General features: G+C 45.1%; 1 protein-coding gene across 1 annotated transcript; it reads left to right on the forward strand.

The window, feature by feature from the left end:
- Window positions 1-575: 575 nt before the first annotated feature.
- LOC116482461 (large ribosomal subunit protein uL10-like) lies at window positions 576-1,606 on the forward strand (the record flags this gene model as incomplete). Its single annotated transcript, XM_032753569.2, has 1 exon — window positions 576-1,606. A coding segment is annotated over one exon (966 nt), but the record flags the coding sequence as incomplete, so codon positions are not given.
- Window positions 1,607-13,149: the final 11,543 nt, after the last annotated feature.

Genomic DNA, 13,149 nt, shown 5'->3' on the forward strand with positions numbered 1-13,149 from the left:
AAGTGGATTGAGAACTATATCATTTTTTACACTCTGCAGGCTAGTGCAGGGGGTCCAGGTGCTGGTGGAGTTCACGTGCATTGTTGTTTATCTGCTGGCTTCCGGCTCAGTTGCTGACCATCAGTTGCGACTGAGCTGAAGCCTCTCCAGAGCTACTCTACCGCTTCCTGGATTCTCCTGAAGCTTCTCTGACTCCTGGGCCAGGTGTGACTTAGTTCTTGGTTGAAGGGTACCAGCTTCTCCAGCAAAACATTCACATCCTCAAAGCTGGAGAAAGTGAGAGACTGTCTCAGGTTCCAGTACATCTCTGTAGGTTCCAGTTTGTCCTCACTTCCCCCAACTTTATGTCCTTCCTCCTTTCATGATTGCCTGCTCTATGGACTTCAGGCTCCAGCATCAGAAAGGAAGACAGCAGCCTAACAGAGACTGTTTAACCAGCTTCAGCAATTGCAAGAGGCCAAATCCCTGCCATATACCTAGTGGCCCGCTTTCTGTGTTTAAACCTTGATTATTGCTCTCGCCAGGCGTCCTTGTGGAAGTGACATCATCTTTAAACCCTGCGTGGCAATGCCTGACACACCGCCGTGGTGCCCAGGGAAGACAGGGCGACCTGGAAGTCCAACTACTTCCTTAAGATCATCCAACTATTGGATGATCATCCGAAATGTTTCATCCTGGGAGCAGACAATGTGGGCTCCAAGCAGATGCAGCGGATCCGCATGCCCCTTCGCGGGAAGGCTGTGGTGCTGATGGGCAAGAACACCATGATGCGCAAGGCCATCCTAGGGCACCTGGAAAACAACCCAGCTCTGGAGAAACTGCTGCCTCATATCTGGGGGAATGTGGGCTTTGTGTTCACCCAGGAGGACCTCACTGAGATCAGGGGCATGTTGCTGGCCAATAAGGTGCCAGCTGCTGCCCGTGCTGGTGCCATTGCCCCATGTGAAGTCACTGTGCCAGCCCAGAACACTGGTCTCGGGCCCGAGAAGACCTCCTTCTTCCAAGCTTTAGGTATCACCACTAAAATCTCCAGGGGCACCATTGAAATCCTGAGTGATGTGCAGCTGATCAAGACTGGAGACAAAGTGGGAGCCAGTGAAGCCACGCTGCTGAACATGCTCAACATCTCCCCCTTCTCCTTTGGGCTGGTCATCCAGCAGGTGTTCGACAATGGCAGCATCTACAACCCTGAAGTGCTTGACATCACAGAGGAAACTCTGCATTCTCGCTTCCTGGAGGGTGTCCGCAAGGTTGCCAGTGTCTGTCTGCAGATTGGCTACCCAACTGTTGCATCAGTACCCTATTCTATCATCAACGGGTACAGACGAGTCCTGGCCTTGTCTGTGGAGATGGATTACACCTTCCCACTTGCTGAAAAGGTCAAGGCCTTCTTGGATGATCCATCTGCTTTTGTGGCTGCTGCCCCTGTGGCCGCTGCCACCACAGCTGCTCCTGCTGCTGCTGCAGCCCCAGCTAAGGTTGAAGCCAAGGAAGAGCCGGAGGAGTCGGACGAGGATATGGGATTTGGTCTCTTTGACTAATCATCAAAAAGCAACCAACTTAGCCAGCTTTATTTGCAAAACAAGGAAATAAAGGCTTAAAAAAAAACCCTGATTATTGATATAAGCCATAACCTAAATAAATTTTTAGGTGGCCAGATGGAAATACTTTAATCATTCATATTTAAATGTCTCAGAGTTTCATCTGTATCTATTTTTGAGAATTATTTAATTAAGAGGAAAGAGAAATCTTTTCCAGGGTCTGAAATTTTTATTTCAATAGCTTTTGGGGTACAAGTTGTTTTTGGTTACATGGATGAATTGTATAGTGGTGGAGTCTGAGATTTTAGTGTACCCATCACCCAAGTAGTGTACATTATACTCGACAGGTATCCCTTGCACTCTCATCCTCCCCCTCCGAGTTTCCAACGTCCATTATACAACTCTGTATATCTTCGCATATCCATAGCTTAGCTCCCACTTGGAAGAGAGAACATACAGTATTTGGTTTTCCATTTCTGAGTTACTTCACTTACAATCATGGCCTCCAGCTCCATCCAAGCTGTTGAAAAAGATATTATTTTATTCTTTTTTATGACTGGGTAGTATTCCATGGTGTATATATACCACATTTTCTTTATCCACTCATCAGATAATGGGTATTAGGTTGGTCCCATTATCTTTACAAATGTGAATTGTGGTGCAATAACCATACGCATGGAGGTTATCTTTTTGGTATAATGACTTCTTTTCCTTTGGGTAGGTACCCAGTAGTGGGATTGCTGGATTGAATGGTAGATCTACTTTTAGTCCTTTGAGATATCTTCATGCTGGTTTCCAAAGAGGTTGTGCTAATTAACATTCCCACCAACAGCATATGTGCGTTCCCTTTTCATCACATCGATGCCAACATCTATTGTTTTTTACTTTTTTTTTTTTTTTGCTTTTGAGACAGAGTCTTGCTCTGTTGCCCAGGCTGGAGTGCAATGGTGTGATCTCGGCTCACTGCAACCTCCGCCTCCCGGGTTCAAGCAATTGTCTGCATCAGCCTCCTAAGTAGCTGGGATTACAGGCACCCACCACAATGCCCAGCTAATGTTTTCGTATTTTTAGTAGACACGGGGTTTCACCAGCTTGGCCAGGCTGATCTTGAACCCCTGACCTTGTAATCCACCCGCTTCGGCCTCCCAAAGTGCTGGGATTACAGGTGTTAGCCACCGTGCCCAGTCCTGTTTTTTACTTTTTAATAGTGGCCATTCCAGCTGGGGTAAGGTGGTATCTCATTGTGGTTTTAATTTGCATTTCCCTAACAATTAGTGATATTGAGTGTTTTTTCATATATTTGTTAGCCATTTGTATGTCTTATTTTGAGAAATATCTATTCATGTCATTGGCCCATTTTTTGATGGGATTATTTGTTTTTTTCTTGCTGATTTGTTTCAGTTTCTTGCTGATTTGTTTCAGTTTCTTGTAGATTCTGGATATTAGTCCTGCGTCAGATGCATAGTTTGCAAATACTTGATCTCATTCTCTGGATTGTCTGTTTGCTCTGATTATTATTTCTTTTGCTGTGCAGAAACTTTTAAGTTTAGTTAGGTCCTGTTTATTTATTTTTGTTTTATTGCATTTGCTTTTGGGGTTTTAGTCATACATTTTTTGCCTAGGCCAATGTCCAGAAGAGTTTTTCCTAGGTTTTCTTCTAGAATTTTTAGATTTTATGTCTTAGATTTAAGTCTTTAATCCATCTTGAGTTGATTTTTGTATATGATGAGAGATAGGGATCCCGTTTCATTCTTCTACATGTGGCCATCCAGTTTTCCCAACACCGTTTATTGAATAGGGTGTCCTTTCCCCAGTTTATGTTTCTGTATGCTTTGTCAAAGATCAGTTGATTATAAGTACTTGACTTTATTTCTGGGTTTTCTATTCTGTTACACTGGCATATGTATCTGCTTTTATATCAGTACCATGCTGTTTTGGTTGCTATACTCTTGTAGTATAATTTGAAGTCAGGTAACGTGATGCCTCCAGATTTGTTCTTTTTGCTTAGGATTGCTTTGGCTATTTAGGCTCTGATTGATTCCATATGAATTTTGGGATTGTTTTTCCTAATTCTGCAAAAAATGATGTTGGTATTTTGAAAGCAATTGCATTGAACCTGTAGATTGCTTAGGGCAGTATGGTCATTTTCACAAAATTGATTCTTTCAATCCATGAGCATGGGATGTATTTCTATTTGTTTGTGTCATCTATGATTTCTTTCAGTAGTGTTTCACAGTTCTCCTTGTAGATATCTTTCACCTCCTTGGTTAAGTATATTCCTAGGTATTTTTGGGCAGCTATTGTAAAAGGGATTAAGTTCTTGATTTGATTCTCAACTTGGTCATTGGTGGGTGTGTAGCAGTGCTACTAATTTGTGTACATTGATATATATTTTTTTGAGACAGGGTCTTGCTCTATCACCTAGGCTGGAGTGCAGTGGCCTGATCTCAGCTCACTGCAACCTCCACCTCCCAGGCTCAAGCGATTCTCCCACCTCAGCCTCCCAAGTAGCTGGGACTACAGGCACATGCCACCACACGTGGCTTTTTTTTTTTTTTCCTGAGACAAAGTCTCACTCTTGTCCCCCAGGCTGGAGTGCAATGGCATGATCTCGGCCCACTGCAACCTCCACCTCCCGGGTTCAAGCGATTCTCCTGAGAATCAAGTGATTCTCAAGAATCACTTGAACCTGGGAGGCAGAGGATGAAGTGAGCCGACATTGTGCTACTGCACTCCAGCCTGGTCAACAAGAGCGAAACTCCATCTTTAAAAAAAAAAAAAATTAAATTAGCCACATGTGGGCCGGATGCAGTGGCTCACACCTGTAATCTCAGCACTTTGGGAGGCCTGGTGGGCAGATCACCTGAGGTCAGGAGTTCGAGACCAGCCTGGCCAACATAGTGAAACTCTGTCTCTCCTAAAACCCTGTCTCCCAGCAATTTGGGAGGCTGAGGCTGGCGGCTCAGGAGGTCAAGAGATCGAGACCATCCTGGCCAACATGGTGAAACCTCGTCTCTACTAAAAATACAAAAATTAGCTGGGTGTGGTGGTGAGCGCCTGCAGTCCCAGATACTCAGGAGGCTGAGGCAGGGGAATCACTTGAACTGGGGAGGTGGAGGTTGCAGTGAGCCGAGATCGAGCCACTGCACTCCAGCAAGACTCTGTCTCAAAAAAAAAAAAATCACTTTTTCTTTAATTGATCTTCTGTATTTTTTTTTTAATTTCATTTAGTTTTGCTTTCATCTTTGTTACTTATTTTATTCTGCTAACTTTGGGTTTGGTCTGTTGTTGTTTCTCTAGTTCCTTGAAGTGTGACATTAGGTTGTCAATTTGTGATCTTTCAAACTTTTTGATGTAGGCATTTTGTGACATGTGCTTTTTCTGTATCCCAGAGGTTTGATAACTTGTGTCACTATTATCATTCATTTTGAAGACTTTTCCATCTTGATTTCATTGTTTTTTTTTTTTTTTTGAGACGGAGTCTCGCTCTGTTGCCCAGGCTGGAGTGCAGTGGCACAATCTCGGCTCACTGCAACCTCCGCCTCCCGGGTTCACGCCATTCTCCTGCCTCAGCCTCCCGAATAGCTGGGACTACAGGCGCCTGCCACCACGCCTGGCTAAATTTTTGTATTTTTAGTAGAGACGGGGTTTCTCTGTGTTAACCAGGATGGTCTCGATCTCCTGACCTTGTGACCCGCCCGCCTCGGCCTCCCAAAGTGCTGGGATTACAGGCGTGAGCCACTGTGCCCGGCTGATTTCATTGTTAAACAAAAATCAGGAGCAGATTGTTTCACTTCCATGTTTTTTGTATAGTTTTGAGGGTTTCTTTTGGAGTTGATTCCTAGTTTTATTCCACTGTGGTCTGAGAAGATACTTTATATGATTTTGATTTTTTTTTTTTTGAAACGGAGTCTCGCTCTGTTGCCAGGCTGGAGTGCAGTGGTGTGATCTCGGCTCACTGCAACCTCTGCCTCCTGAGTTTGGGTTCAAGCGATTCTCCTGCCTCAGCCTCCTGAGTAGCTGGGACTACAGGCGTGTGCCACCATGCCCAGCTAGTTTTTGTATTTTTTAGTAGAGATGGGGTTTCACCATGTTGGCCAGGATGGTCTGATCTCTTGACCTCATGATCCACCCGCCTCAGCCTCCCAAAGTGCTGGGATTACAGGCGTGAGCCAATGCGCCCAGCCATAATTTTGATTTTTTTTTTTTTTTTGAAATGGAGTTTAGCTCTTGCTGCCTAGGCTGGAGTGCAACGGCACAATCTCAGCTCACTGCAACCTCCACCTCCCAGGTTAAAGCGATTCTTCTGCCTCAGACTCCTGAGTAGTTGGGATTATAGGCATCCACCACCACGCCCGGCTAATTTTTGTATTTTTAGTAAAGATGGGGTTTCACCACATTGACCAGGCTGGTCTTGAAATCCCTGACCTCAGGTGATCCACCTGCCTCGGTCTTCCAAAGTGCTGGGATTACAGGCGTGAGCCACTGCGCCTCGCCGATTTTGATTTTTAGAAATTTATTGAGACTTGTTTTGTGGCCTATCATATAGTCTATTTTGGAGAATGTTGCATGTGCTATGGAGTAGAATGTATATACTACAGTTCTTGGGTAGAATGTTCTACAAATATCTGTATATCCATTTGTTCTACAGTGCAGTTTAAGTCGAGTGTTTCTTTGTTGACTTTCTGTCTTGATAATCTCTCTAGTGCTGTCAGTGGACCATTGAAGTTCCCTACTATTATTGTGTTGTGGTCTGTCTCTTTTCTTAGGTTTATTCATAAATGTTTTATGAATCTGGGAGTTCCAGAGTTAGGTGCATATATATTTAGGATTGTAATACATTCTTGTTGGTTTGATTGTTTTATCATTATATAATGACCTTGTCTCTCTCTTTTTTTAATATTGTTGTTTTAAAGTATGTTTTAGGTGATATAAGAATATCTATTGCCGGGCGCGGTGGCTCACGCTTGTAATCCCAGCACTTTTGGAGGCCGAGGCGGGCGGATCACGAGGTCAGGAGATCGAGACCACGGTGAAACCCCGTCTCTACTAAAAATACAAAAAATTAGCCGGGCGTGGTGGCGGGCGCCTGTAGTCCCAGCTACTCGGAGAGGCTGAGGCAGGAGAATGGCATGAACCCGGGAGGTGGAGCTTGCAGTGAGCCGAGACTGCGCCACTGCACTCCAGCCTGGGCGACAGAGCAAGACTCCGTCTAAAAAAAAAAAAAAAAAAAAAAAAGAATATCTATTACTACTTACTTTTGGTTTTCATTTGTGTGGAATACCATTTTCCACCACTTTACCTTGAGTCTATAAGAATCCTTATGTGTTAAGTGAATCTCTTGAAGACAGCAGATATTTGGTTTGTGACTTTCTTTTTTTTTCTTCTGTCACCCAGGCTGGAGTACAGTGGCACAATCTTGGCTCACTGCAGCCTTGACCTCAAGCAATCCTCCCACATCAGCCTCTTGAGTAGCTGGGACTACAGGTGCACACCACCATGCCTAGCTAATTTTTGTATTTTTTTGTAGAGATGAGGTTTCACCATGTTACCCAGGCTGGTTTTGAACTCCTGAGCTCAAGTCATCTGCCCATCTTAGCCTCCCAAAGTGCTGGAATTACAGGCATGACCCACTGCACCTGGCTGGTTTGTGATTTTTTATTCCACTCTGCCAACATGTATCTTTTGAGTGGAGCATTTAGATTGTTTACATTCAATGTTAATATTGAGATATGAGGTACTGTTCCAGTCATCATGTCAGTTGTTAACTACTTTGTTTTCTTCATTGTGTTATTGTTTTATAGTCCCTGCAAATTTTTTTTTTTTAGATGGAGTCTCGCTCTGTCACCCAGGCTGGAGTACAGTGGCCGACCTTGGCTCACTGCAACCTCTGCCTTCCGGGTTCAAGCGATTGTCCTGCCTCAGCCTCCCTAGTAGCTGGGACTACAGGCGCATGCCACCAGGCCTGGCTAATTTTTTGTATTTTTAGTACAGACGGGGTTTCACTATGTTAGCCAGGATTGTCTCCATCTCCTGACCTTGTGATCCACCTGCCTCGGCCTCCCAAGGTGCCGGGATTACAGGCATGAGCCACCATGCCCGGCCTCCCTGCAAGTTGTATGCTTTCAAGGTGTTATATTCTGGTGCATATTGACCTTTTGTTTTCAAGATTTAGAACTCCTTTTAGCATTCCTTGTAGGACTGGTCTGGCAGTGACAATTTCCTCAGCATTTGCTTGTCTGAAAAAGATTTTATTTATCCTTCATTTATGAAACTTAGTTTTGCTGGATACAAGATTCTTGGCTGATAGTTATTCTGTTTAAGGTGGCTACAGAGAAGACCCCCAATTCCTTCTGGGTTGTAAGGTTTCTAATGAGAAGTCTGATGTTAGTCTGATAGGTTTTCCTTTATAGGTTACCTGATGCTTTTGTCTCACTGCTCTTAGAATTATTTCCTTCACATTGACTTTATTTAAATTTTATTTTTATTTATTTATTTTTGAGACAGAGTTTCGCACTTGTCTTCTAGGCTGGAGTGCAATGGCACGATCTCAGCTCACTGCAACATTTGCCTCGGGGGTTCAAGCAATTCTCCTGCCTCGGCCTCCTGAGTAGCTGGGATTATAGGTGCCTGTCACCATGCCTGGCTAATTTTTTTGTGTTTTCAGTAGAGATGAGGATTTGCCATGTTGGCCAGGCTGGTCTCAAAGAACTCCTGATCTCAGGTGATTCACTCACCTTGGCCTCCCAAGTGCTGGGATTACAGGCATGAACCACTGTGCCTAGCCTATTTTATATTATTATTATTATTTTAAACGGAGTTTCACTCTAACTGCCCAGGCTGGAGTGTAGTGGCTTAATCTCAGCTCACTGCAGCCTCTGCCTCCTGGGTTCAAGTGATTCTCCTGCCTCAGCCTCTGAGTAGCTGGGACTACAAGGGCCTGCCACCATGCTCGGCTAATTTTTTGTGTGTGTGGGGTTGTGTTTTTTTTGTTGTTGTTGTTAGAGTCTCGCTCTGTTGCCCAGGCTGGAGTACAGTGGTGCGATCTTGGCTCACTGCAACCTCCGTTTCCCAGGTTCAAGCAATTCCCTGCCTCAGCCCCCTGAGTAGCTGGGATTACAGGCATCTGCCATCATGCCTGGCTAATTTTTTTTGTATTTTTAGTAGAGACGGGGTTTCACCATGTTGGCCAGGATGGTCTTGAACTCCTGACCTCGTGATCCACCCGCCTCGGCCTCCCATAGTGCTGGGATTACAGGTGTGAGCCACCGTGCCCGGCCAATTTTTTTTTTTTTTTTTTGAGATGGAGTCTCACTCTGTTGCCCAGGCTGGAGTGCAGCGGCGCGATCTCAGCTCACTGCAAGCTCCACCTCCTGGGTTCACGCCATTCTCCTGCCTCAGCCTCCCAAGTAGCTGGGATTACAGGTGCCCGCCACCACACCTGGCTAATTTTTTGTATTTTTAGTAGAGATGGGGTTTCATCATGTTAGCCAGGATGGTCTCGATCTCCTGACCTCGTGATCTGCCCACCTCGGCCTACCAAAGTGCTGGGATTACAAGTGTGAGCCACCGTGCCCGGCCAATTTTTCGTGTTTTTAATAGAGACGGGGTTTCACCATGTTGACCGGGTTGGTCTCTAACTCCTGACCTCAGGTAATCCACATGGCTTGGCTTACCAAGGTGCTGGAATTATAGACATGAGCGACCGCGCCTGGCCCACATTGACTTTAGATAGCCTAATGACTATATGCCTTGGAGATATCCTTTTTGCAATGAATCTCCCAGACATTCTCTGAGCTTTTTGTATTTGTATGTCTAAAACTCTAGCAAGTCAAGTGAAGTTTTCCTCAAGTATTCCCTCAAATAAGTTTTCCAAGCTTTTTCCTTTTTCTTCTCTCTCAGGAACAGCAATAATGGTTAGGTTTGGCCATTTTACATAGTCCCATATTTCTTGGAGACTGTGTTCATTTATTTATTCTTTCTCTTTCTTTGAGACAGGGTCTCACTCTGTTGCCCCACCTGGAGTGCAGTGGCACAGTCGTGGCTCACTGCAACGTTGACCTCCTGGCCTCAGGTGATCCTCCCACCTCAGCCTCCTGGGTTGCTGGGACTATAGGTGTTGACAGCTGTTGCCATCATGCCCAGCTTATTTTTTGCATTTTTTGTAGAGATGATTGCCCAGGCTGGTCTTGAATTCCTGGGCTCAAGCAATTTGCCCACCTTGGCCTTCCAAAGTGCTGGGATTATAGGCATGAGCCATCACTCTTAGCATGTGTTCTTTTTTTTTTAATTTTCCTTTTTTTTTTTGTCTAAGCTTTTCTTCAAGCTCTGAAATTCTTTCTTCTTCTTGGGTTATTCTATTATTAGAACTTTCCACTGCATTTTGTAATTCCCTGTGTCTTTCATCTCCGGAAGTTCTGACTGGTTTTTCTTTAAAATATCTATCTCTTTAGAAAATTTTTCATTCATATCCTGAATTGTTCATTTCTTTATGTTGGTTTTTACCTTCCTCTTGTATTGCTTTGAGTAATTTAATAAGCAGTCTTTTGCATTCTTTATCTGGTATTTCAAAGGTTTCATCTTGGTTTGGATACATTGCTGGAGAGCTAACATCATCTTTTGGGGGTGTTATGAAATCCTGTTTTGTCATATTGCCAGAGTCTGGATTTTTTTTTTTTTTTTTTTTTTTTTTTGAGACAGAGTCTCACTCTGTCTCCAGGCTGCAGTGCAGTGGCAGGGGCAGTGGCGGTGGCACGATCTTGGCTTACTGCAACCTCCACCTCCTGGGTTCCAGCGATTCTCCTACCTCAGCTTCCTGAGTAGCTAGAATTACAGGCGTGCACCACCACGCCAGGCTAATTTTTTGTATTTTTTAGTAGAGACAGAGTTTTACCACGTTGGCCAGGCTGGTCTTGAACTCCTGACCTCAAGTGATCCACCTGCCTGGGCCTCCCAAAGTGCTGAGATTACAGGTGTGAGCCACCGTGCCCAGCCAGAGTCTGGAATTCTTGAGCTGTGAATTAAATGGTTTCATGTAACTTGGAAAAGTATTAATTAAATTCCTGGAGTAGATTATTACGCCCTTCAAAGTTGCTTCTGGCAATGCATTAGTTTCCTATTGCTGCTGTAACAAGCTGCCACAAACTCAAAGGCATTAAGACAATATGAGTTTATTTTATTGTTGTGGATGTCAGAAGTCCAAACTGGGTTTCAGGGAGCCAAAATCAAGGCATTGACAGGGCTGTGCATCCTCTGGGCTTCAGAGAAGACTCTGTTTCCTTGTCTTTTCCAGCTTCCAGGGGATGCCTGCATTTGTTGGCTCATGGCTTCTTCCACCAACTTCAAAGGACACCACTCTGACCTCTGCTCCCATTGTCACATCTCCTCTCTGACTCTTCTCTTCTCTTTTTTTCTTGAGATGGAGTCTCACTCTGTCTCCCAGGCTGGAGTGCAGCAGCACAATCTCAGCTCACTGCAACCTCCACCTCCCGGGTTCAAGCAGTTCTCCAACTTCAGCCTCCCCAGTAGCTGGGATTAAAGGCACGTGCCACCACATCCAGCCTCCCAAAGTGCTGGGATTACAGGTGTGAGCCACCGCGCCTGGCCTTGACTCTGACTTTCTAGCCTCCCTTTTAGAAGGATCCTAGTGATTGCATTGGAGCCACCCAGATAATCCAGATCAATCTCTCCACCTTGAGATCCTCAACTAAATCATACCTGCTCCGTGGTAGTCCCAGTGACCAGGAAAAAATTGAGAATAAATAAACCACAGCTGAGAAGTCTCTTTTGCTATGTAACATAATATATTCACAAATTCCCGGAAATAGGGTGTGAATATATTGAGAGAATCATTATTCTGACTATCGCAGACACGATGGAATTTTTCCTTTTGCCTCTTTTATTTTTTTTTTTTTTTGAGACGGAGTCTCGCTCTGTCACCCAGGCTGGAGTGCGGTGGTGCGATCTCGGCTCACTGCAAGCTCCGCCTCCTGGGTTCACGCCATTCTCCTGCCTCAGCCTCTCCGAGTAGCTGGGACTACAGGCGCCCGCCACCACGCCCGGCTAATTTTTTGTATTTTTAGTAGAGACGGGGTTTCACCGTGGTCTCGATCTCCTGACCTCGTGATCCGCCCGCCTCGGCCTCCCAAAGTGCTGGGATTACAAGCGTGAGCCACCGCGCCTGGCCCCTTTTGCCTCTTTTAATATAGACCTTTTATTGAAGTATAATACACACACACACACACACACATAAATCAAATGCATGTGGCTTAATGACTTATTGACCAAGTGAATACATCTCAGATTAAGAAACTAAATATGGCTGGGCACGGTGGCTCAGGCCTGTAATCCCAGCACTTAGGGAGGCTGAGGCGGGCGGATCACTTGAGGTCAGGAGTTCGAGACCAGCCTGGCCAACATGGTAAAACCCTGTCTCTACTAACAGTACAAAAACTAGCCAGGCGTGGTGGTGGGCACCTGTAATCCCAGCTATGCAAGAGGCTGAGGCAGGAGAATCACTTGAAGCCGGAAGGTGGAGGTTGCAGTGAGCTGAGATCACACCACTGCACTCCAGCCTGGGTGACAGAGAGAGAATTCATCTCAAAAAATAAAACTAAAAAAAGAAACTGAATATAACCAGAACCTTCTGGTCATCATCCACATTCCAGAGAAAACCACTATCCTGACTTTTTTCTTTTCAAACAAGGTCTCACTCTGTCACCCAGGCTGAAGTGTAGTGACACAATCACAGCTCAATGCAGCCTCAAATTCCCGGGCTCAGGTGATCCTCCCACTTCAGCCTCTGGAGTAGCTGGGTCTACAGGTGCACACCACCACACCCGGTTAATATTTTGTATAGGCTGGGCACGGTGACTCACGCCTGTAATCCCAGCACTTTGGGAGGCCGAGCTGGGCGGATCACCAGAGGTCAGGAGTTCGAGACCAGCCTAGCCAATGTGGCAAAACCCCAACTCTACTAAAAATACAAAAAAAAAAAAAAAAAAAAAAATAGCTGGGCATGGTGGCGCATGCATGTAGTCCCAGTTACTAGGGAGGCTGAGGCAGAAGAATCGCTTGAACCTGGGAGGTGGAGGTTGCAGTGAGCCAAGATGGCACCATTGCACTGGGTGATAGATGGAGTTTTGCCATGTTGCCCAGGCTGGTCTTGAACTCCTGGACTCAAGCGATCTGCCCACATTGGCCTCCCAAAGTGCTTACAGGTATGAGCCACGGCACCTAGCCCCACTATTCTGACTTCTAATACCATAGACTAATTTTGCCTGGTTTTTGAACTGGATGCAAGTGACATCACATGGTATGCCCTCTTCGGTGTCTGGCTTCTTTGGCTCGTTCCTTCTATTTGTAAGAGTCGCTCATGTGGCACATTCACTCCCACTTCCTGATAGTTTACCATTATTATGAATAAACTCCAATTTACTTCTCCATTCTATGGTTGGAGGGCATTTGATTGTTTCCAGCTTGGAGCTATTATAAGTAGCTCTGCAGTTAGGTAAGAAAAAGAAATAAAAGTCACCCATATCAGAAATGAAGACGTTAAATTGTCTGCGTATGCAGATGACATCATCTCATTTATAGAAAACCCTCAAAT

Source organism: Hylobates moloch, unplaced genomic scaffold (genome assembly GCF_009828535.3).
Source record: "Hylobates moloch isolate HMO894 unplaced genomic scaffold, HMol_V3 SCAFFOLD_14, whole genome shotgun sequence".
NCBI lineage: Eukaryota > Metazoa > Chordata > Mammalia > Primates > Hylobatidae > Hylobates > Hylobates moloch.